The sequence below is a fragment of the Ascaphus truei genome, unplaced genomic scaffold, assembly GCF_040206685.1.
Source record: "Ascaphus truei isolate aAscTru1 unplaced genomic scaffold, aAscTru1.hap1 HAP1_SCAFFOLD_1864, whole genome shotgun sequence".
Classification (NCBI taxonomy): domain Eukaryota; kingdom Metazoa; phylum Chordata; class Amphibia; order Anura; family Ascaphidae; genus Ascaphus; species Ascaphus truei.
The window spans coordinates 34326-60943 of NW_027454767.1; the positions used below are offsets into that span (position 1 = coordinate 34326).

A 26618-nucleotide genomic window follows, 5' to 3' on the forward strand; every position below is an offset into this window, starting at 1 on the left:
CACCCCGCTCCGTATCACTCCCTGCATCTCCTGCATTCTGTCACCCTGTATCTCACAATAACTGTTCTGTATCTCTGTTCCCATTTCTCCAGTCTGCATAGCTAATTAATGCTGCTCTGAAAATACATGGCGTGTACACACACGCGCACACACATGTACCAACGTGCAATGACATTCTCTCTAACATAAGTGTTGGAAAGGAAGAGAAGTAATTGGGAAAAGGGGATATGTCTTTCCTCCCCCCAAATACTACCTCTGTATCATACCCAATGCTCGCTGCGCTCGTCTGCAGCAGGGGGGTGGGGTGTGTGAGAGAGGAGGCAGGGGGGGAAGTGAGAGAAGAGGGCAGGGGGGGATGTGAGAGAAGGGGGCAGGGGGGGGAAGTGAGAGAAGGGGGCAGGGGTGAAGTGAAATAGCAGGGCAGGGGGAAGTGTGAGAGGAGGGCATGGGGGAAGTGTGAGAGGAGGGCAGGGGGAAGTGAGAGATGGGGCAGAAAGGATGTGAGAGAAGAGGGCAGGGGGGATGTGAGAGGAGGGTAGGGGGAATGTGAGAGGAGGGTAGGGGGCATGAGAGAGGAGGGCAGGGGGGATGTGAGAGGAGGGCAGGGGGGATGTGAGAGAGGAGGGCAGGAGGGGCTGTGAGAGAAGGGCGGGGGGGATGTGAGAGAGGAGGGCAGGGGGGATGTGAGAGTGGAGGGCAGGGAGGATGTGAGAGTGGAGGGCAGGGGGGGACGTGAGAGTGGAGGGCAGGGGGGGACGTGAGATTGGAGGGCAGGGGGGGGATGTGAGAGAGGAGGGCAGGGGGGGTGTGAGAGAGCAGGGCAGGATGTGAGAGGGCATGGGGGATGTGAAAGAGGAGGGCAGGGGGGATGTGAGAGAGGAGGGCAGGGGGGGCTGTGAGAGAGAAGGTAGGAGGGCTGTGAGAGAGAAGGGCAGGGGGGATGTGAGAGAGGAGGGCAGGGGGGATGTGAGAGAGGAGGGCAGGGGGGATGTGAGAGAGGAGGGCAGGGGGGATGTGAGAGAGGAGGGCAGGGGGGGATGTGAGAGGAGGGCAGGGGGGATGTGAGAGAGTAGGGCAGGGGGGGATGTGAGAGAGGAGGGCAGGGGGGATGTGAGAGAGGAGGGCAGGGAAGGTGTGAAAGAGGAGGGCAGGGGGGATGTGAAAGAAGGGCAGGGGGGATGTGAGAGAGGAGGGCAGGGGGATGTGAGAGAGGAGGACAGGGGGGATGTGAGAGAGCAGGGCAGGATGTGAGAGAGGAGGACAGGGGGGATGTGAGAGAGGAGGGCAGGGGGGATGTGAGAGAGGAGGGCAGGGGGGATGTGAGAGAGGAGGGCAGGAGGGATGTGAGAGAGGAGGACAGGGGGGATGTGAGAGAGCAGGGCAGGATGTGAGAGAGGAGCGCAGGGGGGGATGTGAGAGAGGAGGGCAGGGGGAAGGTGAGAGAGGAGGGCAGGGGAAAGGTGAGAGAGGAGGGCATGGGGGGATGTGAGAGAGGAGAGCAGGGGTGATGTGAGAGAGGAGGGCAGGGGGGGGTGAGAGGAGGGCAGGGGGGGATGTGAGAGAAGAGGGCAGGTGGGGATGTGAGAGAAGGACAGGGGTGATGTGAGAGAGAAGGACAGGGGTGATGTGAGAGAGAAGGACAGGGGTGATGTGAGAGAGGACAGGGGTGATGTGAGAGAGGACAGGGGTGATGTGAGAGAGGACAGGGGTGATGTGAGAGAGGACAGGGGGGATGTGAGAGAGGAGGGCAGGGGGGGATGTGAGAGAGGAGGGCAGGGGGGATGTGAGAGAGGAGGGCAGGGGGGGATGTGAGAGAGGAGGGCAGGGGGGATGAGAGAGGAGGGCAGGGGGGATGTGAGAGAGGAGGGCAGGGGGGATGTGAGAGAGGAGGGCAGGGGGGATGTGAGAGAGGAGGGCAGGGGGGATGAGAGAGGAGGGCAGGGGGGATGAGAGAGGAGGGCAGGGGGGATGTGAGAGAGGAGGGCAGGGGGGATGTGAGAGGAGGGCAGGGGGGATGTGAGAGAGGACAGGGGTGATGTGAGAGAGGGCAGGGGGATGTGAGAGAGGAGGTTTGGGGGGATGTGAGAGGAGGGCAGGGGGGGGATGTGAGAGAGGAGGGCAGGGGGGATGTGAGAGAGGAGGGCAAGGGGGATGTGAGAGAGGAGGGCAGGGGGGATGTGAGAGAGGAGGGCAGGGGGGATGTGAGAGAGGATGGCAGGGAGGATGTGAGAGGAGGGCAGGGGGGATGTGAGAGAGGAGGGCAGGGGGGATGTGAGAGAGGAGGGCAGGGGGGGTGTGAGAGAGGAGGGCAGGGGGGATGTGAGAGAGGACAGGGGGGTGTGAGAGAGGAGGGCAGGTGGGGATGTGAGAGAGGAGGGCAGGGGGGGATGTGAGAGAGGAGGGCAGGGGGGGATGTGAGAGAGGAGGGAAGGGGGGATGTGAGAGAGGAGGGCAGGTGGGGATGTGAGAGAGGAGGGCAGGTGGGGATGTGAGAGAGGAGGGCAGGTGGGGATGTGAGAGAGAAGGACAGGGGTGATGTGAGAGAGAAGGACAGGGGTGATGTGAGAGAGGAGGGCAGGGGGAAGGTGAGAGAGGAGGGCAGGGGGGATGTGAGAGAGGAGGTGCTGCTGTGCGTGTCTCGGCTCTTGCTTCCAAAAGCTCTTATTTCCGCTACAAAAAAACATGTTTCAGAACAAATTGTCCAATTTCTCCGGCCTCCTGTTCACTTAATCACCCAAACAGCTCCGTGATAATGAGGAACAGCGCTAGAGGCGGAGAGACACATGACATACAGCTGGGAGAGGTGTGTGTGCGTGTGTGCCTGGGTGTACGTGTGTCTGGATGTGAAGTTATGTTTGCAAGCGTGTACCTGTGCATGTAATGTAAGCTTGCCCCCGTACGCAGAGCTGTATGTGTGGCAGTGTGAGTGTGTTTATCTGTGTCAGGCATGTGGGTACAATGTGTGAGTGCAACACAGCTTCTGCACATGTAACAGTGTCACACATGTAACGCATGTAACACGCCTCCCCCCTGGAGAGTCAGGAGTCTCAGAGAATGTAGAAATCTTTATGACAGTAAAATAAGGGTGTTTCACATTTCTGGAATGGTACTATACACAGGTATGCCACTATACACAGGTATGCCTCTCTGGGCCACGCTCCGCAGAGAATTCCAGGCTGCAGCTCCGCGCTGGACTTCACACGGAGCGGTCAGGGAGAGGGCTGCACAAACCCTTCTAATACCCGACGCTCCCCACCACGTGTCAGGCTGCACACGGGGTCACAGTTCAACGATGTTTGGGTATCCTGATCATGCCCGGCACGGAGAGGGTTAAGCGAGCGATGCTCTGCAGTTGTCCATAGCAGGCACTGGTTATTCAGGGATACTCCGCTGGTCTTTGTAGCAGGAGAATGAAGCAACGCGCTGCAGGTCGTGTCAGTCTCTGTGGCGCTACTCCTTGGCTTGTGCCACCATGTGGGGTGCATGGTCACTGCACTGCCCCCTGTCCTGGGTCACTCCGTATGGGGGTACCGAGCCCTGCCATTGTGCATTGAGTGGGGGCCGCTCCTCATCCCCAATAAAGCCATTGAGAGGGGACAGGGGGTCCCTAAATCAGCCTCCGTCACAGTCACCCATCCCCATAGCAGTGACTCGCCGGAGCATCCTGGCACTGTCACCCATGGGTGCTGCTGCTCCTCTCACCCAGGAGCCAGTAAGTCCTCATCTTCCCTTTGCCCTGGGGGGGGGAGAAGATAGCGTGAGGGGGGAGGGGATAAAGGTCACACGAGGTCACAGCGCAGGTGGCAGAGCCAGAATCCAGTCCCTCCCCCCGGGGTCCGAGGCATGAACCCCTGTCATGACACACGCGTGTTACCTTCATCTCCATGTCTCCTCGTAGCTCCAACTCAAAGCAGCTGAACTCCTCTAGGACACCGTGCGTGGCCGGGGACACGTGGATCTTTAATGCTAAAATACACCAAGCCACGTATATAACAAGACTGGTACCGCTGGGACTGCAGGAAACAGAGTCATAACACGGCACCTCTAGGACTGCACACCACATGGGACAGACACAGATATACAGTGTAACACCTCTAGGACTGCACACCACATGGGACAGACACAGATATACAGCGTAACACCTCTAGGACTGCACACCACATGGGACAGACACAGATATACAGTGTAACACCTCTAGGACTGCACACCACATGGGACAGACACAGATATACAGTGTAACACCTCTAGGACTGCACACCACATGGGACAGACACAGATATACAGTGTAACACCTCTAGGACTGCACACCACATGGGACAGACACAGATATACAGTGTAACACCTCTAGGACTGCACACCACATGGGAACTGACCTCTCTCATAGTTATATAGTTACATAACAGATGAGGTTGAAAAAAGACGTACGTCCATCAAGTTCAACCTATGCTAAATTTACACAACAGATACTTTATCCTATATCTATACTTACTTATTGATCCAGAGGAAGGCAAACAAAAAACCCCAGTGTCATATCATCCAATGATATCTCATAAGGGGAAAATAAATTCCTTCCTGACTCCAAGAATTAAGATTAAATAATCCCTGGATCAGCATCCTTTCCATGTATATTTATTTGGTATATCCCTGTATACCTTTCCTATCTAAAAATATGTCCAACCTGTTTATTGAACAAACTTATTGTATCTGCCATCACAGTCTCCATGGGTAATGAATCCCACATTTTAACTGCCCTTACTGTAAAGAACCCTTTCCTTTGTTGCTGGTGAAATTTCCTTTCCTCCAACCTAAAAGGATGGCCCCCGAGTCCTTTGTACTGCCCGTGGGATGAACAGTTCTTTTGAAAGCTCCCTGTATTGTCCCCGAATATATTTGTATATAGTTATCATATCCCCTCTTAGACGCCTCTTTTCTAATGTAAATAAATCTAATTTAGCTAGCCTCTCCTCATAAATTAGATTGTCTATCCCCTTTATTAATTTGGTGGCTCTTCTCTGCACTCTCTCTAGTTCCATAATGTCTTTTCCATGGAGTAGTGCCCAAAATTGTACTCCATATTCAAGGTGTGGTCTTACTAATGCGTTATAGAGGGGATAATTATGTTTACTATCCTTCTATCCATTGCCCGTTTATTGCAAGATAAGATCTTGTTTGCCTTTGCAGCTACAGCCTGACATTGGGCACTATTGCTAAGGCTGCTGTCTACAAGCACTCCTAAATCCTTCTCCATCAAGGATTCCCCCAATGTATCCCCATTTAATATGTAAGTCTCCTGTTTATTCTTGTTTCCAAAATGCATAACCTTATATTTATCTGTATTAAATCTCATCTGCCATTTACCTGCCCCCGTTTCCAGTCTCTCCAAGTCCTTCTGAAGAGAAATTACATCCTGCTCTGATTCCACTACCTTACACAATTTAGTATCATCAGCAAAGATGGAGACTTTGCTCTCGATCCCAACCTCAAGGTCATTAATAAACAAGTTAAAAAGCAGGGGTCCCAGTACCGATCCCTGAGGTACTCCACTCACGACCTTAGCCCAGCCTGAAAAAGTTCCATTTATGACAACCCTCTGTTGTCTGTACTTTAACCAGTTTTCAGTCCAAGTGCAAATATTTTTACGGCGTCCAATTTGCTTTATTTTGTACACCAACCTCTTGTGTGAAACCGTATCAAAAGCCTTTGCAAAATCTAAGTGGACCACATCAACTGCATTACCCTGGTCTTAATTCCTACTTACCTCCTCAGAGAAACAAATAAGGTCAGTTTTTGCACGACCTATCCATCATATTTTCAGGCTGACTATTACTAATAATGTTATCCAGGTATTCCTGAATTTTATTCCATACGAAACCTTCAAGTAGCTTCCACACTATTTATGTCAGGCTTACAAGTCTGTAATTCCCCGGTTGTGATCTAGCTTCCTTTTAAAATATAGGAACCATATCTGCTTTACGCCAATCTTGTGGTACTGAGCCTGTGGAAATGGAGTCCTTGAATATTAAATGTAATGTTTTGGCTATTGCTGAGCTTAACTCCTTGAGAACTCCTGGATGTATGCCATCGGGGCCAGGTGCCTCTCACCTTCTCCATTAGACTCCATCCGTGACGCCGTGTTCACCGTGTCCCCAAACAGACAATACCGTGGCATCTTCAGACCCACCACGCCGGCACACACCGGGCCTGGGGAGAGGACAGAGTGACACGGATGGAAAGGGGTTCACGAGGGAGAGAGGAGGGGTACACCTCTCTCCAGTACTCTGTACATGCACCTACCCTACAGGGAGCTGTGGGACACCGGTTGAAGGAGGGACGCTGCCTTTGAAGTGGGTGAACCCAAGCCCCAGGTCTCCTCTGTGCCCCAGACACTAGAATCAGACTGTAAGCTCTTTGGGGCAGGGAGTTTTATGCACAGCAGACACTGCCAGCGCTATTTAAGGAAAATGACCATGCTGTGTCCATCCCTGCCCCCGATGTGCACGCACCATCCCTGCCCCCCCGATGTGCACGCACCATCCCTGCCCCCGATGTGCACCCCCACTCTCCCCCCCCGATGTGCACACATCCCCCCTGCCCCCACTCTCACCGCTGTGAATCCCGATCCGGAGGCAGAGCTGCTGGTTGGGCCGGTGCCGAATTTTGAACGTTTTGACGGCGTCGAGGAGAGCGAGCGACATGTGAGCGATCTCTCGAGCGTGAAGCTTCCCATTCCGCACCGGCAGTCCGGAGACCACCATGTAAGCATCACCTATCGTCTCCACCTGAGGGGTGGGAGGAGAGGGAGGGGCGGGAATAGAGAGGGGGAGGGGCGGGAATAGAGAGGGGGAGGGGAGGGGCGGGAATAGAGAGGGGGGAAAGGGGGGAGAGAGGGGGAGGGGGGAGAGGAGATGGGGGGGAGAGAGGAGGAAGGTGAAGAGGGGGGGAGAAGAGGAGGGGGTGGGGTGAGAGGGGGGATAGAGAGAGAGGGGTGGTAGAAGGGGAGTGGGGAGGAGAAATAAAGGGAGATGGGAGAGGTCATAAAGAGGGAGGGATGGAGGGAGAGATGATAGAGAGGGAGGGAGGGAGGGAGGGAGAGGTGATAGAGAGGGAGGGAGGGAGGGAGGGAAAGGGGAAAAGAGTGAAAGTGAGAGGGGGAAGAAAGAGAAAGAGGGGCAAGGGGAGAGAAAGAGGATGGAGAGAGAGAGGTGAAAGAAAGGATGGGAGGTAAGAGGGAGGAGGGGGAGTGGAAATACAGAGTTACAGAGGGAGAGGGCAAACGAAAGATGGAGTGAGAGCGTAAGAAAAAGCAAAAGAAAGAGTGACAGCAATGGAGCAAGTGTGAGAGAGAGTGACAGAGAGAGAGTGAGTGACAGAGAAAAAGTGAGTGAGACAGAGAGAGTGAGTGACAGAGAGAGACAGTGAATGAGAGGTAAACAGATATGTATATTTCCTTTGTGTACAGTCTATGTGCAGGTAATGGGGGTGCAGGTAATGGGGGCACAGGAAATGGGGGCGCAGGTAATGGGGGCGCAGGTAATGGGGGCGCAGGTAATGGGGGCGCAGGTAATGGGGGCGCAGGTAATGGGGGCGCAGGTAATGGGGCGCAGGTAATGGGGGCACAGGGCATGTTAAGGTGCATGAGAATACCCACTTTGTACACGTCAAAGTTGTCTATGATGGCATCGAAGCAGGTGTATAAATCATTCAACAAGGTGACCACCTGCAACACAGGAAGGTTCATATGGGAGGGAGCTCATAGAGCCAGGGGAGTTAGGGGGGTCCGAGAGTGAGAGGTGGGACAAACCAGGGGGGGGGGGTCCAGAGCAGGGAGTACGAGGTGGGACAAACCAGGGGGAAGGGAGGGGGTCCAGAGAGCGGGGAGTGAGAGGTGGGACAAACCCACCAAGGATGGAGAAGGCGTCCAGACAGGACAGTTGGGCCGGTAAGGGGTAGGCTGGGTGTAAGGGAGTCTTAGGGCGAGGGGAGGCTGAGTATAGGGGGAGTGTTAGGGTGAGGGTAGGGCGAGGGTAGGCTGGGTGTAGGGTAGGCTTAGGGTGAGGGAAGTGTGAGGGTAGGGTGGGGGTAGGGTGAGGGGAGGCTGGGTATAGGGGGAGTGTTATGGTGAGGGTAGGGTGGGGGGAGGGTGACGGTAGGGAGAGGGTACGCTGGGTGTAGGGGGAGCGTTAGGGCGAGGGGAGTGTGGGGGAGGCTGGGTATAGGGGGAGCGTTAGGGCGAGGGGAGGCTGGGTGTAGGGGGTGTTAGGGTGAGGGTATGCTGGATGTAGGGGAGTCTTAGGGCGAGGGGAGTGTGAGGGTAGGGCAGGGGGAGGCTGGGTGTAGGGGGTGTTAGGGTGAGGCTATGCTGGGTATAGGGGAGTCTTAGGACGAGGGGAGACTGGGTGGGCTCAGTGTAGGGGGTGTTAGGGTGAGGGTAGGCTCAGTATAGGGGGGGTAGGGCGAGGGTAGGCTCAGTATAGGGGGTGTTAGGGTTGATATTAGGGCTGGATCAGGGGGCGGAGGTACCTGCATTGGGGTGCTCTCTGCGGATAGCGCTGTGAACCCCACTATGTCACTGAAGTAAATGGTGACGCTGTCAAAGGCCTCGGCCTGCACGGTCTCCCCTCTCTTCAGCTGCTCAGCAACTGAGCTGGGGGAGGGGGGTACAAAGAATGAGGGGGGGTACAGAGAGTGAGGGGGTGTACAGAGTGAGGGGGTACAGAGAGTGAGGGGGGTACAGAGAGTGAGGGGGTGTACAGAGAGTGAGGGGGTACAGAGAGTGAGGGGGGTACAGAGAGTGAGGGGGGTACAGAGAGTGAGGGGGGTACAGAGAGTGAGGGGGTACAGAGAGTGAGGGGAGTACAGAGAGTGAGGGGGGTACAGAGAGTGAGGGAGGGTACAGAGAGTGAGGGGAGTACAGAGAGTGAGGGGGGTACAGAGAGTGAGGGGGGTACAGAGAGTGAGGGGGTACAGAGAGTGAGGGGGGTACAGAGGGTGAGGGGGTACAGAGAGTGAGGGGGGTACAGAGAGTGAGGGGGGTACAGAGAGTGAGGGGGTACAGAGAGTGAGGGGGTACAGAGAGTGAGGGGGTACAGAGTGTGAGGGGGGTACAGAGAGTGAGGGGGTACAGAGAGTGAGGGGGTACAGAGAGTGAGGGGGTACAGAGAGTGAGGGGGGTACAGAGAGTGAGGGGGGTACAGAGAGTGAGGGGGTACAGAGAGTGAGGGGGTACAGAGAGTGAGGGGGTACAGAGAGTGAGGGGGTACAGAGAGTGAGGGGGTACAGAGAGTGAGGGGGGTAAAGAGAGTGAGGGGGTAAAGAGAGTGAGGGGGTACAGAGAGTGAGGGGTACAGAGAGTGACGGGGTACAGAGAGTGACGGGGTACAGAGAGTGACGGGGTACAGAGAGTGAGGGGGTACAGAGAGTGAGGGGGTACAGAGAGTGAGGGGGTACAGAGAGTGAGGGGGTACAGAGAGTGAGGAGGTACAGAGAGTGAGGGGGTACAGAGAGTGAGGGGGTACAGAGAGTGAGGGGGGTACAGACAGTGAGGGGGGTACAGACAGTGAGGGGGGTACAGAGAGTGGGGGGGGGTACAGAGAGTGAGGGGGGTACAGAGAGTGAGGGGGGTACAGAGAGTGAGGGGGGTACAGAGAGTGAGGGGGGTACAGAGAGTGAGGGGGTACAGAGAGTGAGGGGGTACAGAGAGTGAGGGGGTACAGAGGGTGAGGGGGGGTACAGAGAGTGAGGGGGGTACAGAGAGTGAGGGGGTACAGAGAGTGAGGGGGGTAAAGAGAGCGAGGGGGGGGTAAAGAGAGCGAGGGGGGGTACAGAGAGTGAGGGGGGTACAGAGAGTGAGGGGGGTACAGAGAGTGAGGGGGTACAGAGGGTGAGGGGGGTACAGAGGGTGAGGGGGTACAGAGAGTGAGGGGGGTACAGAGAGCGAGGGGGGTACAGAGAGCGAGGGGGGGTACAGAGAGCGAGGGGGGGTACAGAGAGCGAGGGGGGTACAGAGAGCGAGGGGGGTACAGAGAGCGAGGCGGGTACAGAGAGCGAGGGGGGTACAGAGAGTGAGGGGGGTACAGAGAGTAGGGGGGTAAAGAGAGTGAGGGGGGTACAGAGAGTGAGGGGGGTACAGAGAGTGAGGGGGGGTACAGAGAGTGAGGGGGGTACAGAGAGTGAGGGGGTACAGAGAGTGAGGGGGGTACAGAGAGTGAGGGGGGGGTACAGAGAGTGAGGGGATACAGAGAGTGAGGGGGTACAGAGGGTGAGGGGGTACAGAGAATGAGGGGGGTACAGAAAGAGGGATGTAGTAGTGTCACACAGCGCAGGGATGTAGTGTCACACAGCACGGGGATGTAGTAGTGTCACACAGCGCAGGGATATAGTGTCACACAGAGCGGCGGTGTAGTAGTGTTACACAGAGCGGCGGTGTAGTAGTGTCACACAGAGCAGCGGTGTAGTAGTGTCACACAGAGCGGCGGTGTAGTAGTGTTACACAGAGCGGCGGTGTAGTAGTGTCACACAGAGCAGCGGTGTAGTAGTGTCACACAGAGCGGCGGTGTAGTAGTGTCACACAGAGCAGCGGTGTAGTAGTGTCACACAGAGCAGCGGTGTAGTAGTGTCACACAGAGCGGCGGTGTAGTAGTGTCACACAGCGCGGCGGTGTAGTAGTGTCACACAGCGCGGCGGTGTAGTAGTGTCACACAGAGCGGCGGTGTAGTAGTGTCACACAGAGCGGCGGTGTAGTAGTGTCACACAGAGCAGCGGTGTAGTAGTGTCACACAGAGCGGCGGTGTAGTAGTGTCACACAGAGCGGCGGTGTAGTAGTGTCACACAGCGCGGCGGTGTAGTAGTGTCACACAGAGCGGCGGTGTAGTAGTGTCACACAGAGCGGCGGTGTAGTAGTGTCACACAGCGCGGGCGGTGTAGTAGTGTCACACAGAGCGGCGGTGTAGTAGTGTCACACAGAGCGGCGGTGTAGTAGTGTCACACAGAGCGGCGGTGTAGTAGTGTCACACAGAGCGGCGGTGTAGTAGTGTCACACAGCGCGGCGGTGTAGTAGTGTCACACAGCGTGGCGGTGTAGTAGTGTCACACAGAGCGGCGGTGTAGTAGTGTCACATAGAGCGGCGGTGTAGTAGTGTCACACAGCGCGGCGGTGTAGTAGTGTCACACAGAGCGGCGGTGTAGTAGTATCACACAGCGCGGCGGTGTAGTAGTGTCACACAGCGCGGCGGTGTAGTAGTGTCACACAGAGCGGCGGTGTAGTAGTATCACACAGCGCGGCGGTGTAGTAGTGTCACACAGAGCGGCGGTGTAGTAGTGTCACACAGAGCGGCGGTGTAGTAGTGTCACACAGCGCGGCGGTGTAGTAGTGTCACACAGAGCGGCGGTGTAGTAGTGTCACACAGCGCGGCGGTGTAGTAGTGTCACACAGAGCGGCGGTGTAGTAGTGTCACACAGAGCGGCGGTGTAGTAGTGTCACACAGCGCGGCGGTGTAGTAGTGTCACACAGAGCGGCGGTGTAGTAGTGTCACACAGAGCGGCGGTGTAGTAGTGTCACACAGCGCGGCGGTGTAGTAGTGTCACACAGAGCGGCGGTGTAGTAGTGTCACACAGAGCGGCGGTGTAGTAGTGTCACACAGCGCGGCGGTGTAGTAGTGTCACACAGAGCGGCGGTGTAGTAGTGTCACACAGAGCGGCGGTGTAGTAGTGTCACACAGCGCGGCAATGTAGTAGTGTCACACAGAGCGGCGGTGTAGTAGTGTCACACAGAGCGGCGGTGTAGTAGTGTCACACAGAGCGGCGGTGTAGTAGTGTCACACAGAGCGGCGGTGTAGTAGTGTCACACAGAGCGGCGGTGTAGTAGTGTCACACAGAGCGGCGGTGTAGTAGTGTCACACAGCGCGGCAATGTAGTAGTGTCACACAGAGCGGCGGTGTAGTAGTGTCACACAGGCGGCGGTGTAGTAGTGTCACACAGAGCGGCGGTGTAGTAGTGTCACACAGCGCGGCGGTGTAGTAGTGTCACTCACTGGGGCAGGATCTGGTATAGCAGAGCCTCGGCCTTGCGTTTCTCCTCCAGATAAGCCTGAGTCCGATCCTCCACCAGCTCCTCCAGGTTATTGGCATATTGCTCCATACGAGACAGCAGGTTGTCCAGGATGTTTGAGCTGCTCTCCCTGGGGGAAAGGAGACTGTGTGAGGGCCTGCGTGTGCGAGGGCCTGCGTGTGCGAGGGTGAGAGGGCCTGCTTATGCGAGGGCATAAGTGTGCGAGGGCCTGCGTGTGCGAGGGCCTGCGTGTGCGAGGGCCTGCGTGTGCGAGGGCCTGCGTGTGCGAGGGCCTGCGTGTGCGAGTGTGGGAGGGCCTGCGTGTGGAAGGGTATGAGGGCCTGCGTGTGCACGGGTGTGAGGGCCTGCGTGTGCGAGGGTGTGAGGGCCTGCGTGTGCGAGGGTGTGAGGGCCTGCGTGTGCGAGGGTGTGAGGGCCTGCGTGTGCGAGGGTGTGAGGGCCTGCGTGTGCGAGGGTGTGAGGGCCTGCGTGTGCTAGGATGTGAGGGCCTGCGTGTGCTAGGATGTGAGGGCCTGCGTGTGCGAGGGTGTGAGGGCCTGCGTGTGCGAGGGTGTGAGGGCCTGCGTGTGCGAGGGTGTGAGGGCCTGCGTGTGCGAGGGTGTGAGGGCCTGCGTGTGCGAGGGTGTGAGGGCCTGCGTGTGGAAGGGTATGAGGGCCTGCGTGTGCGAGGGTGTGCAAGGGCCTGCGTGTGCGAGGGTGTGAGGGCCTGCGTGTGCGAGGGTGTGAGGGCCTGCGTGTGCGAGGGTGTGAGGGCCTGCGTGTGCGAGGGTGTGAGGGCCTGCGTGTGCGAGGGTGTGAGGGCCTGCGTGTGCGAGGGTGTGAGGGCCTGCGTGTGCGAGGGTGTGAGGGCCTGCGTGTGCGAGGGTGTGAGGGCCTGCGTGTGCGAGGGTGTGAGGGCCTGCGTGTGCGAGGGTGTGAGGGCCTGCGTGTGCGAGGGTGTGAGGGCCTGCGTGTGCGAGGGTGTGAGGGCCTGCGTGTGCGAGGGTGTGAGGGCCTGCGTGTGCTAGGATGTGAGGGCCTGCGTGTGCGAGGGTGGGGGGGCCTGCGTGTGCAAGGGTGGGGGGGCCTGCGTGTGCAAGGGTGGTGGGCCCTGCGTGTGCAAGGGTGGGGGGGCCTGCGTGTGCAAGGGTGAGAGGGTCTGTGTGTGTGAGGGTGGGAGCCGGCCCCTCTGATCTAGGAAGGACCCCATCGCAAATGGAGCTTACCTCTATACTGTAACATTAGATGCCTGAAAATCCTTCCCCACCTGGTGCAACTACCCCCCTCTCCCTGTCCCTCTTTCTCTCCACCACTCTCCCCCATTCCTGTCTACCTCCTCCTCTCCTTCCCCTTCCCCTTCCTCCACCCTCCTTCCATCCTCTCTTCCTTCCCCTCATCCCCCTCTCTCTCTCACCCCTCATCCCCTCTCCGCTCTCCTCCCTGCCTCCACTCTCCTCCCACCCTTCCTCCTCCTCCTCCCCCCTCTTCTTCCTCCCTCCCCTCCTCCTGTATCCCTCCCTTTTCCTCCTGCTCTCTCCCCCCTCCTCTTTTCTCCCCCATCCCCCCTCCTCTTTTCTCCCCCCTCCTCCTCTATCCCATCTCCTCCTCTCTACCCCCTCCTCCTATTCCCCCCCCTCCTCCTCTACCCCATCTCCTCCTCTCTAACCCCCTCCTCCTATTCTCCCCCTCCCTCCTTGCTCCTTTCCCCACCCCCGCCTCCTCCTCTCCCCCCCTCCTCCTCTACCCCATCTCCTCCTCTCTACCCCCTCCTCCTATTCTCCCCCCTCCTCCTATTCTCCCCCCTCCCTCCTTTCCCCACCTCCTCCTCCTCTCTCCCCCCCCCTCCTCCTCCTCTCCCCCCTCCTCCTCCTCCTCTCCCCCCTCCTCCTCCTCCTCCTCTCTCCCCCCACCTCCTCCTCCTCTCTCCCCCTCCTCCTCCTAGCTTCCCCCCCTCCTCCTCCTTGCTTCCCCCCCTCCTCACCCCCTGCTCCTCCTCCCTCCCCCCTTGCTCTCTCCCTCCCCCTCACCTGTTGAACTTGCGTAGCAGTCCTTTGATCTGGTGGAAGTCGGGTCTCTCCAGCAGATCCTCCGCCCAGCACCGCTGCATGAGTAGCCCCAGCTCCTCAATGTGACAGTACTGGTTGGTGGAGGGTCGGAAGCTCGGCTTCTCATGGCTCCTTACTCGCTCGATGATCTCTGGAGAGGGAAGGGACGTGAGAATGAGGGAGAGAGATGGGAGACCGAGGGACAGGGAGACGGAGAGGGGAGACCAAGGGAGAGGAAGAGATGGGAGACAGAGAGGGAAGACCAAGGGAGAGGAAGAGAGGAAGACCAAGGAAGAGGAAGAGAGGGAAGACCAAGGGAGAGGAAGAGAGGGAAGACCAAGGGAGAGGAAGAGACAGGAGACAGAGAGGGAAGACCAGGGGAGAGGAAGAGATGGGAAACCAAGGGAGACAAAGAGACAGGAGACCAAGGAGAGGAAGAGATGAGACCAAGGAAGAGGAAGAAACGGGAGACGAAGGGAGAGATGGGAGACAGAGAGGGGAGACCAAGGTAGAGGAAGAGATGGGAGACAGAGAGAGAAGACAAAGGGAGAGGAAGAGACGGGAAACCAAAGAAGAGGAAGAAACGGGAGATGAAGGGAGAGTCAGAGACGGGAGACCAAGGTAGAGGAAGAGATGGGAGACAGAGAGAGAAGACAAAGGGAGAGGAAGAGACGGGAAACCAAAGAAGAGGAAGAAACGGGAGATGAAGGGAGGTGAGAGACGGGAGACAGAGAGGGAAGACCAAGGGAGAGAAAGAGAGGGGAGACCAAGGGAGAGGAAGAGACAGGAGACCAAGGAAGAGGAAGAGACAGGAGACAGAGAGAGAAGACCAAGGAAGAGGAAGAAATGGGAGACGAAGGGAGAGGGAGAGACGGGAGACAGAGAGGAGAGAGGAAGAGAGAGGAAGAGACAGGAAACCAAGGGAGATGAAGAGACAGGAGAGCAAGGAAGAGGAATAAACGGGAGACGAAGGGAGAGGGAGAGACGGGAGACAGAGAGGGGAGACCAAGTGAGAGACGGGAGACAGAGAGGTTAGACCAAGGAGAGGGAGAGACGGGAGACAGAGAGGGGAGACAAAGGAAAAGAAGAGACGGGAGACAAAGAGGGAATACCAAGGGAGAGAAAGAGATGGGAGACAGAGAGGGAGACCAAGGGAGAGGAAGAGACAGGAGACCAAGAAGAGGAAGAGACGGGAGACCAAGGGAGAGGAAGAGACGGGAGACCAAGGGAGAGGAAGAGACGGGAGACCAAGGGAGAGGAAGAGACGGGAGACCAAGGGAGAGGAAGAGACGGGAGACCAAGGGAGAGGAAGAGACGGGAGACCAAGGGAGAGCAAGAGACGGGAGACCAAGGGAGAGGAAGAGACGGGAGAGAGAGAGGGGAGACAAATGGAGAGGAAGAGGTGGGAGACAAAGGAAGAGACGGGAGACAGAGAGGGGACGGGAGACAGAAACCAAGAGAGGCAGAGAGCGAGAATTAATGTGGAAGAGCAACAAAGACAGAAGACGAGAGAGTGAGGGAAAGAGACGGGAGACTAAGAAAGAGAGGCAGGGAGAAAGAGAGTCAGAGAGAGAGCGAGAGAGAGGCAGAGACAGGAGTCAGAAAGAGAGAGACAGAGAGAGAGGCAGAAACAAAGAGAAAGAGAGAGAGAGCGAGGCAGAGACTGGAGTTAGAGAGAGAGAGAGAGAGTGAGAGAGTCAGAGAGAGAGACAGAGAGAGAGAGAGACAGAGAGTGAGAGAGAGAGACAGAGAGAGAGAGGCAGAGACTGGAGTCAGAGAGAGAGAGAGAGAGAGACTTAGGGGTTTATTCACTTAACTTCGATAAGTTCAGTGCATTGCCGAGCGATTTTGCATGTTCTTACCGCACTACAAAAAATGTGTGTAAAAACGGTATTCACTAAGAAAAATCACAACTTTTTTAACGTTCGGTAAAAAAATGCAACATTGTACTACTTGTTTTTGTTGTTTTTTTCCAAGACTTATCGCACTGAAATGAAATGAAGCTGCTTTAATGTTAAGTTTAATAACAGAGTGGAAGCAGCGGGTCTCCCGTGCTGAACCGCATTCATTTCAGGTCTGGGGACCCCCTGCTTCCCGAGATACAGGACCCAGTATGGGGTGCGGTTTACTCTGCGCAGAGCTACGCCAACCTTTTCATGGGATTGTGGGAAGATGAATACATTTGGTTTGAGCGGGGCCCGGCGCCCAATATGGGCATGGATTGTCGCACTGACAATGAATGGGCAAGCTAAAAAAAACAGCCACAAAATAAAACACATTACATTTAAATAAAACCAAGCATCTGACAAAGCCATTGATTGGCACAATGGTAAAACAATGCCCATAATATGGGCATGGTTTGCCACTATGGCAATGAATGGGACAGCTACATATAAAAAAAAGCAAGCACCAAATAAAATACATTACATTTCAATCAAAAAACAAAAATGCCAATAAGCCAATTGATTGGCACAGTGTTTTGCCACTATGGCAGTCCACAGGCAAGCTAAAAAAAACAAAAAAACAAGCACCAAAAATACAATACATAACAATTAAATAAAAACAAGCATTTGGAAAAAATGCATTGCTTTTCACTGTGCTTATTTATACCCAGAAAGGGGCATAGAGAAACAGCCGAAGCGAAGAAGTCCGTGATCATATGTTGATTGAAGAGACGTCTCTCTGGTGAGTTCTTTCTTCTTTCTTCATTCTTTTCTTCTTTCTTTGTAATCCAATGGGGCGGATGTTGTCCCGTCGTCTCTCTTGGCTTCAAATGAGACAGGACAGGCCTTCTATAAGGCCTGTGTTGTCACATTTGTGCGTCAAATGGTACACCCCCAAATCCGATTGGCTGGTTTACCACATGACTGTGCCCATTTTTTCATTAAAGGATGTGACATCATCAAAAAGGAAGGGAAGCCAGCCAATCAGGAAGGATATGCTTCCCTCCCTTTAAGATGAAGTCACCAGAAAAAAATGGATGCCATCACATGGTACTCCAACCAATTGGATTGGGAGATATACCATGTGAGGCATCACATGGTACACCCCCAATCTGATTGGTTGGAGTACCATGTGACAGTTTCCATTTTTTTTAAAGGATGTGACGTCCCTCCCTTTAAGACAGGGGCGGGGAACCTTTTTTCTGCCAAGGGCCACTTGAATATTTATAACATCGTTCGCGGGCCATACAGACACAGACAGGCAGGCACACAGCAGGCACACAGGCAGGCACACAGCAGGCACACAGGCAGGCACACAGCAGGCACACAGGCAGGCACACAGCAGGCATGTACACACAGAACCCCGCCCCCCCTACCTCTGGTAGTTGCTGATGCTGCTGGGGGGATCGTGTAGAACGGATGCTGGCGTAAGTGCGGGGGGAACTGCTGGAGAAGCATGGGGGAAGTACGGGGACGGCAGCGGGGACTGCTGCGGGGCTAGTACGGTGGCTGCTGGGGATCGTGTAGGGCTGACGGCGCCTCACACCACCTTCCGATCGGGCGCGCGGCGGCCATTTTTTTTTCCAATTAGCGCGACTCCGGTTATAGCAGTTGCCTTAGCAGGGCCAGACCAAATGATTCGAGGGCCTTATACGGCCCTCGGGCCTGACGTTCCCCACCCCTGCTTTAAGATGACATCACATCCTTTAAAAAACAAATGGAAGCTGTCACATGGTACTCCAACCAATCGGATTTACCATGTGATGCCTCACATGGTATATCTCCCAATCCGATGGGTTGGAGTACCATGTGAAGGCATCCATTGTTTTTTCTGGTGACGTCATCTTAAAGGGAAGGAAGCATATCCTTCCTGATTGGCTTGCTTCCCTCCCTTTAAGATGACTTCACATCCTTAAAAAAAAGAAGAACCCTGTCACATGGTACACCAGCCAATTGGATTGGGGTGTACCATTTGACACCACAGGCCTTATTATAAGGCCTGTCTCGTCTCATTTGATGCCAAGAAGATGACGGGACAACATCTGCCCCATTGGATTACAAAGAAAGAAGAAACAAATGAAGAAAAAGAAGAAAGAACTCACAGGGAGACGTCTCTTCAATCAACATATGATCACGGACTTCTTCGCATCAGCTGTTTGAGGAGCATTGCGTACAAGGGTGAAGAGATGGTGCTCGCGTAGGACGGGGGTGAAGACATCAAAGGTAAGAAACACATTGATGGTATGTTATTTCATTGTGTATTATTTTGGGATGCCCATTGACTGCCAATGTGTTTATCTACGCCCCTTTCTAGGTATAGATAAACACAGTGACAAGAAATGCATTTTAGGCAAATGTTTGTTTTTATTTCATTGTAATGTATTGTATTTTTTGTTATGTGTTCTTTTAGCTTGTCCATTCACTGCCATAGTGGTAAACCATGCTCATATGATGGGTATGGTGTGCCACTGTGCCAATCAATTTGATTACTGTCAAATGCTTGGTTTTATTTAAATGTCATGTGTTTTATTTTGTGGCTGTTTTTTGTTAGCTTGCCCATTCATTGTCAGTGTGGCAATCCATGCCCATATTGGGGGCATTGTTTACCACTGTGACAATCAATGGGTAACGGGGGTGGTGGGTGGGGGTAGTTGTGCCGGGGAGGGTGGTTAGGCCTCCTGGGTAGGTAGCCGGGGAAGGGGGGATTAACCTCTTAATTACTATGGCGATTACTAACCGCTAGGGTGATTAAGGGGTTAGTGGGCAGTAGGAGGATGGGGAGGAAGATGAGGGTGGCCTTCATCCTGGCAGGGGTAAGTGCAACTTTAATTACCATTATGCCGGCTGGATAAAGTTTTATTTTAATGGTCAAATGCGCTACTATCCAGATTTGGATAATAGGAATTGTGCCCTTAATGTCCTGTAAGTGTTGGGGTTCGGCAGGGGGGGGGGGTTTGTTGTATTTACTTCTTTGTATTGCACTGTAATGTTTTTTTTTTAAATGGGGAAAAGCGCTATTAGTGTTTTTAGTACATGGGGTGGGTGAAGGCGGTAGTTGCCCTGGGTGGGTGTTTAGGCCTTGCAGGAGCAGTACCTTACCGGTTAACTTCTACCGCCACCCTCCGCAAGGCCTAAATACAAACCTGGGGCAAATGCAAGCGTCACCCACCCCCCTATACCAACAAGTATGCAGTGCTATTTAACCCTTTCATTACCTTAGAGGTTAGCCACTAAGGTAATGAAACTGTCTGTAATTGTGTTTTTTTACTGCATAGGATTGATACCGTTGACCCCCGGTGACCCGATCCGTGGGGACCCCCAGAGACCCCGTGGGGACCCCTGTATCAAGACTATGCAGTAAAACTAAAAGAAACTCCTTTTATGCATATTGCAATACCTTTCGCTGGCGAGAAAAGGATGCGAGTTTTTATAGTTATATATGCATATCGGAGTTTAGTGAATAGCAGTTTCTGACAAAAAATGCGATTTGGGGCATTTTTTGTCTTATCGCACGGCTTGTTTTGGCCAGAGTGTTATTGTACTATAAAAAGCCATTTTAGTGCGATATTGTCCTGTTATCTGAGCTTTGTGAATAGCTGCACAGGCAATATCGCACTAGCAGGGCATTTATAGTGCTATAAGTCACTTATCGAAGTTCAGTGAATAGGCCCCTTAGAGTCAGAGAGAGAGAAAGAGAGAGAGAGAGAGAGAGAGAGAGAGAGAGAGAGAGAGAGAGAGAGAGAGAGAGAGAGAGAGAGAGAGAGAGAGAGAGAGAGAGACAGAGACAGAGGGAGAGACAGAGACAGAGGGAGAGTCAGAGAGAGAGAGTCAGAGGGAGACAGAGAGAGAGGCAGAGAGAGAGAGAGAGGGAGACAGAGAGAGAGAGAGTCAGAGAGAGAGGGAGACGGAGAGAGATGCAGAGAGAAAGTGAGAGAGAGAGAGAGAGAGAGAGAGAGAGAGAGAGAGAGAGAGAGAGAGAGAGAGAGAGAGAGAGAGAGAGAGAGAGAGAGAGAGAGAGAGAGAGAGAGAAAGAGAGAGAGGCAGAGAGAGAGAGAGAGTCAGAGAGAGGGAGAGAGTCAGAGAGAGGGAGAGAGTCAGAGAGAGGCAGAGAGAGAGAGAGTCAGAGAGAGAGAGTCAGAGGGAGACAGAGAGAGAGGCAGAGAGAGAGAGAGAGAGAGAGGGAGACAGAGAGAGAGGCAGAGAGAGTTAGACAGAGAGAGAGGCAGACTAAGAGAGACAGAGAGAAAGTCAGAGAGAGAGAGAGAGTTAGACAGAGAGAGACAGAGAGAGAAAGAGAGAGGCATAGAGAGAGAGAGAGAGTCAGCGAGAGGGATAGAGACAGAAAGAGAGACAGAAAGAGAGGCAGAGAGAAAGTCAGAGAGAGAGTTAGACAGAGAGAGAGAGAAAGAGAGATAGAGAGAGGCAGAGAGAGAGAGAGAATAATCAGAGAGAGGGAGAGAGGCAGAGAGAGGGAGAGAGGCAGAGATAAAGTCAGAGAGAGAGAGAGGCAGAGAGAGGGAGAGAGGCAGAGAGAGGGAGAGAGGCAGAGAGAGAGAGAGAGAGAATCAGAGAGAGGGAGAGAGTCAGAGAGAGGGAGAGAGGCAGAGATAAAGTCAGAGAGAGAGAGAGGCAGAGAGAGGGAGAGAGGCAGAGAGAGAGAGAGAGAGAATCAGAGAGAGGGAGAGAGTCAGAGAGAGGGAGAGAGGCAGAGATAAAGTCAGAGAGAGAGAGAGGCAGACAATGAAAGCCATAGTCACAGCCCTATGTTATTTACCTTTGGGGCTGTAATCCACACTGTCTATGTAGAAGACCCCATTGCGCAGTGCGATCTCCTGCAGGATAATCCCAAAGCTGTACACATCCCCTGTCTGTGTGCCCTGGGGGGAGGGATCACCATTCTCAGCAGCTCGGGGGCTGTCCACAGCTTCTCTAAGGCACAGAGGGTAAGAGAGACCACTGCTGAGATAACAGGGAGCAGGAACCTCAATGCAGAGCCAAATAACAGCAAAGCCCCCCGCTGCACTGCGACTGTAATGTGTGAGAGGGCAGGGCGCTCTGTGAGGAGGTGATGGGGAGAGAGGGCAGGAGAGGGTGAGAGAATTAGAGAGAGAAGGACAGGGTAGAGAGGGAGGGAGAGAGAGAGGGACAGGGTGAGAGAGGGAGAGAGAGACGGGGGGGAGGGAGAGAGACGGAGAGAGAAAGAGAGAGAGAGGGAGGAAGAGGGTGAGAGAGGGAGTGAGAATGAAAGGGTGAGAGAGAGAGAAAGAAAGAGAAGGGTAAAAGGGAGAGAAAGAAGGACAGGGTGAAAGAGGGAGAGAGAGATGGACAGGGGAGAGAGGGAGAGAGAGAGAAGGACAGGGGAGAGAGAGAGAGAGAGATGACAGGATGACACAGGGAGAGAGAGAGAAGGACAGGGGAGAGAGAGAGAGAGATGGACAGGATGAGAGAGGGAGAGAGAGAGAAGGACAGGGGAGAGAGAGAGAGAGATGGACAGGATGAGAGAGGGAGAGAGGACAGGGTGAGAGAGGGAGAGAGAGAGGACAGGGTGAGAGAGGGCAGGGTGAGAGAGGGAGATTCTCACTGCACACACAGGTACCCTCACTGCACACACAGGCACCCTCACTGCACACGCAGACACCCTCACTGCACACACAGACATCCTCACTGCACACACATATCCTCACTGCACACACAGGCACCCTCACTGCACACACAGACATCCTCACTGCACACACATATCCTCACTGCACACACAGGCACCCTCACTGCACACGCAGGCACCCTCACTGCACACGCAGGCACCCTCAACTGCACACGCAGACATCCTCACTGCACACGCAGACATCCTCACTGCACACGCAGACACCCTCACTGCACACGCAGACACCCTCACTGCACACGCAGACACCCTCACTGCACACGCAGGCACCCTCACTGCACACCACGCAGGCACCCTCACTGCACACGCAGGCACCCTCACTGCACACACAGGCACCCTCACTGCACACACAGGCACCCTCACTGCACACACAGGCACCCTCACTGCACACACAGACCTCCTCACTGCACACACAGACCTCCTCACTACACACACAGACCTCCTCACTGCACACACAGACATCCTCACTGCACACACACAAAGACATCCTCACTGCACACACATATCCTCACTGCACACACAGGCACCCTCACTGCACACGCAGACATCCTCACTGCACACGCAGGCACCCTCACTGCACACGCAGACATCCTCACTGTACACGCAGGCACCCTCACTGCACACGCAGACACCCTCACTGCACACGCAGGCACCCTCACTGCACACGCAGACATCCTCACTGTACACGCAGGCACCCTCACTGCACACGCAGACACCCTCACTGCACACGCAGGCACCCTCACTGCACACGCAGACATCCTCACTGCACACGCAGACACCCTCACTGCACACGCAGGCACCCTCACTGCCCACGCAGACACCCTCACTGCACACGCAGACATCCTCACTGCACACGCAGACATCCTCACTGACATCCTCACTGCACACGCAGGCACCCTCACTGCACACGCAGACATCCTCACTGCACACGCAGGCACCCTCACTGCACACGCAGGCACCCTCACTGCACACGCAGACATCCTCACTGCACACGCAGACATCCTCACTGACATCCTCACTGCACACGCAGGCACCCTCACTGCACACGCAGGCACCCTCACTGCACATGCGCACCCTCACTGCACACGCAGGCACCCTCACTGCACACGCAGGCACCCTCACTGCACACGCAGGCACCCTCACTGCCCACGCAGACACCCTCACTGCACACGCAGACATCCTCACTGCACACGCAGACATCCTCACTGACATCCCTCACTGCACACGCAGGCACCCTCACTGCACACGCAGACATCCTCACTGCACACGCAGGCACCCTCACTGCACACGCAGACATCCTCACTGCACACGCAGACATCCTCACTGACATCCTCACTGCACACGCAGGGCACCCTCACTGCACACGCAGGCACCCTCACTGCACACGCAGGCACCCTCACTGCACACGCAGGCACCCTCACTGCACACGCAGGCACCCTCACTGCACACACAGGCACCCTCACTGCACACACAGGCACCCTCACTGCACACACAGGCACCCTCACTGCACACACAGGCACCCTCACTGCACACACAGGCACCCTCACTGCACACACAGGCACCCTCACTGCACACACAGGCACCCTCACTGCACACACAGACCTCCTCACTGCACACACAGACCTCCTCACTACACACACAGACCTCCTCACTGCACACACAGACATCCTCACTGCACACACAGATCCTCACTGCACACACATATCCTCACTGCACACGCAGGCACCCTCACTGCACACGCAGGCACCCTCACTGCACACGCAGGCACCCTCACTGCACACGCAGACATCCTCACTGCACACGCAGACACCCTCACTGCACACGCTGGCACCCTCACTGCACACGCTGGCACCCTCACTGCACACGCAGACACCCTCACTGCACACGCAGACACCCTCAGTGCACACGCAGGCACCCTCACTGCACACGCAGGCACCCTCACTGCACACGCAGGCACCCTCACTGCACACGCAGACACCCTCACTGCACACGCAGACATCCTCACTGCACACGCAGACATCCTCACTGCACACACATATCCTCACTGCACACACATATCCTCACTGCACACACATATCCTCACTGCACACACATATCCTCACTGCACACACATATCCTCACTGCACACACATATCCTCACTGCACACACATATCCTCACTGCACACACATATCCTCACTGTACACACATATCCTCACTGCACACACATATCCTCACTGCACACACATATCCTCACTGCACACACATATCCTCACTGCACACACATACCTCACTGCACACACATATCCTCACTGCACACACATATCCTCACTGCACACACAGACCTCCTCACTACACACACAGACCTCCTCACTACACACACACAGACCTCCTCACTGCACACACAGACATCCTCACTGCACACACATATCCTCACTGCACACACAGGCACCCTCACTGCACACACAGGCACCCTCACTGCACACACAGGCACCCTCACTGCACACACAGGCACCCTCACTGCACACACAGGCACCCTCACTGCACACACAGACATCCTCACTGCACACACAGACCTCCTCACTGCACACACAGACCTCCTCACTGCACACACAGACCTCCTCACTGCACACACAGACCTCCTCACTGCACACACAGACCTCCTCACTGCACACACAGACCTCCTCACTGCACACACAGACATCCTCACTGCACACACAGACATCCTCACTGCACACACAGACATCCTCACTGCACACACAGACATCCTCACTGCACACACAGACATCCTCACTGCACACACAGACATTCTCACTGCACACACAGACATCCTCACTGCACACACAGACATCTCACTGCACACACACATATCCTCACTGCACACACACATATCCTCACTGCACACACACATATCCTCACTGCACACACACATATCCTCACTGCACACACACATATCCTCACTGCACACACACATATCCTCACTGCACACACGTGCCCACTTCGGTAATAGCTGGGTCTCACTGGCAAAGTAAGCGTGTGTGTCTTCCGAATCCAGAGCGCAGCGGAAACTTGCAAGTCCGTAATCCGTGATCTTCAGCACGAAGCGACCGTCCACCACGCAGTTAGAGGACTTGAGGTTTCCGTGAGATAGGATGACGCTGTTATGCAGAAAGAGCATCCCCTGGAGAGAGGGAGAGAGAAAGGGGGTGAGAGAGAGAGAGAGAGAAAGGGGGTGAGAGAGAGAGAAAGGGGGTGAGAGAGAGAGAGAGAGAAAGGGGGTGAGAGAGAGAGAGGGAGAGGGGATGAGAGAGAGAGAGAGAGAGAGAGAGAGGGAGAGGGATGAGAGAGAGAGAGAGAGAGAGAGAGAGAGAGAGAGAGAGAGAGAGAGGAGAGAGAGAGAGAGGAGAGAGAGAGAGAGAGAGAGAGAGAGAGAGGGAGGGAGAGGGGGTGAGAGAGAGAGGGAGAGGGGGTGAGAAAGAGAGGGAGAGGGGGTGAGAGAGAGAGAGAGCGAGAGAGAGGGGGTGAGAGAGAGAGAGGGAGATGGGGTGAGAGAGGGAGAGGGAGAGGGGGTGAGAGAGGGAGAGAGAGAGAGAGAGATGGAGAAAAAGGGTGGAGAGAGAGGTGGTGAGAGAGGGAGACAGGGAGAGAGAAAGGGTGAGAGAGAGAGAGAGAGAGAGAGGGGTTGAGAGAAGGAGACATGGGGTGATAGAGGGAGATAGGGAGAGAGAGAGGGAGGGCTGAGAGAGAGAGGGAGAGTGGAAGAAGGAGGGATGGAGAGATAGGGTGACAGAGGGAGAGAGACAGAGAGAGAGAGAGAGAGAGAGAGAGAGAGAGAGAGAGAGAGAGAGAGAGAGAGAGAGAGAGGGGGGATGAGAGAGGGAGACAGGGACAGAAAGGGTGAGAGAGAGGGGTGATAGAGGGAGACAGGGAGAGAGGGTGACTGAGGGAGAAAGGTAAAGAGAGAGGGGTGAGACAGGGAGCAAGAGGGAGGGAGAGAAAAGATGAGAGAGATAGGGTGAGAGAGGGAGAGGGTGAGGGAGAGGATGAGAGAGCTAGGGATAGAGAGAGGAGGAGAAGGGGTGAGAGAGGGAGAGCTTGAGAGAAGGAGAGGGTGAGAGAGATAGGGATAGAGAGGAGGAGAGAGATAGAGAGGAGGAGAAGGGGTGAGAGACAGGGACTAGTCCTGGTCAGAGGACAATGTTTAGGTTTAGTGGATAGAAAACGTGTGACGTATGATGTATACCTTCACAATGTCATTTGTCAGCGAGAATCGGAACATCCAGTCCAGGGTGATGCTTTCGTTCTCCAGAATGTCCTGTGCGGAGAAATAACAACCAAACATTTTCCACTGGCCCTGGTAAAGATGCCCCCCCCATGACTTTCTGAAAACTGCTTAATACTCAGCCCTGGCCCCTGTCCTTAGCTTGTTACCAACTCCCAAAGCAGCCTATATCCCATATATCCAGTATATCCCATATATCCCATATATCCAGTATATCCCATATATCCAGTATATCCCATATATCCAGTATATCCCATATATCCTGCATATCCCGTATATCCCATATATCCTGTATATGCCATATATCCCGCATATCCTGTATATCCCATATATCCTGTATATCCCATATATCCTGTATATCCCGTATATCCTGTATATCCCATATATCCCGCATATCCTGTATATACCATATATCCTGTATATCTCATATATCCGATATATCCTGTATATCCCGCTGTATTCTGCGCTGCAGGCTCTGCCGCCAGCCAAAGGGTTAACACAGACCCTGCCACAAGCATTACCAATGGTAGCGAGCGTTGTGTCGCTGAGCGCTTTGCGGGGATCCCAGTATCAGTGCGATGTTTCTGTGTGAGACCCTTTATCCCAGGGGTGACAAACAGTCCTCAACGGCCACCAACAGGGATGCAGGGATATCCATGAAACCAGG

At 54.7% G+C, this 26618-nt stretch overlaps 1 protein-coding gene across 1 annotated transcript; it reads right to left on the reverse strand.

Annotated features, from left to right (window-relative positions):
* Window positions 1–3052: 3052 nt before the first annotated feature.
* On the reverse strand, window positions 3053–26011 carry LOC142477014 (atrial natriuretic peptide receptor 1-like). Its single transcript, XM_075582074.1, is given in 12 exon segments — window positions 3053–3736; window positions 3875–3966; window positions 6103–6201; window positions 6605–6779; window positions 7649–7717; window positions 8521–8644; window positions 12028–12174; window positions 14072–14240; window positions 20807–20914; window positions 20917–20961; window positions 24691–24850; window positions 25913–26011. Coding segments are annotated over 12 exon segments (1350 nt in total). The 3' UTR covers window positions 3053–3673.
* Window positions 26012–26618: the final 607 nt, after the last annotated feature.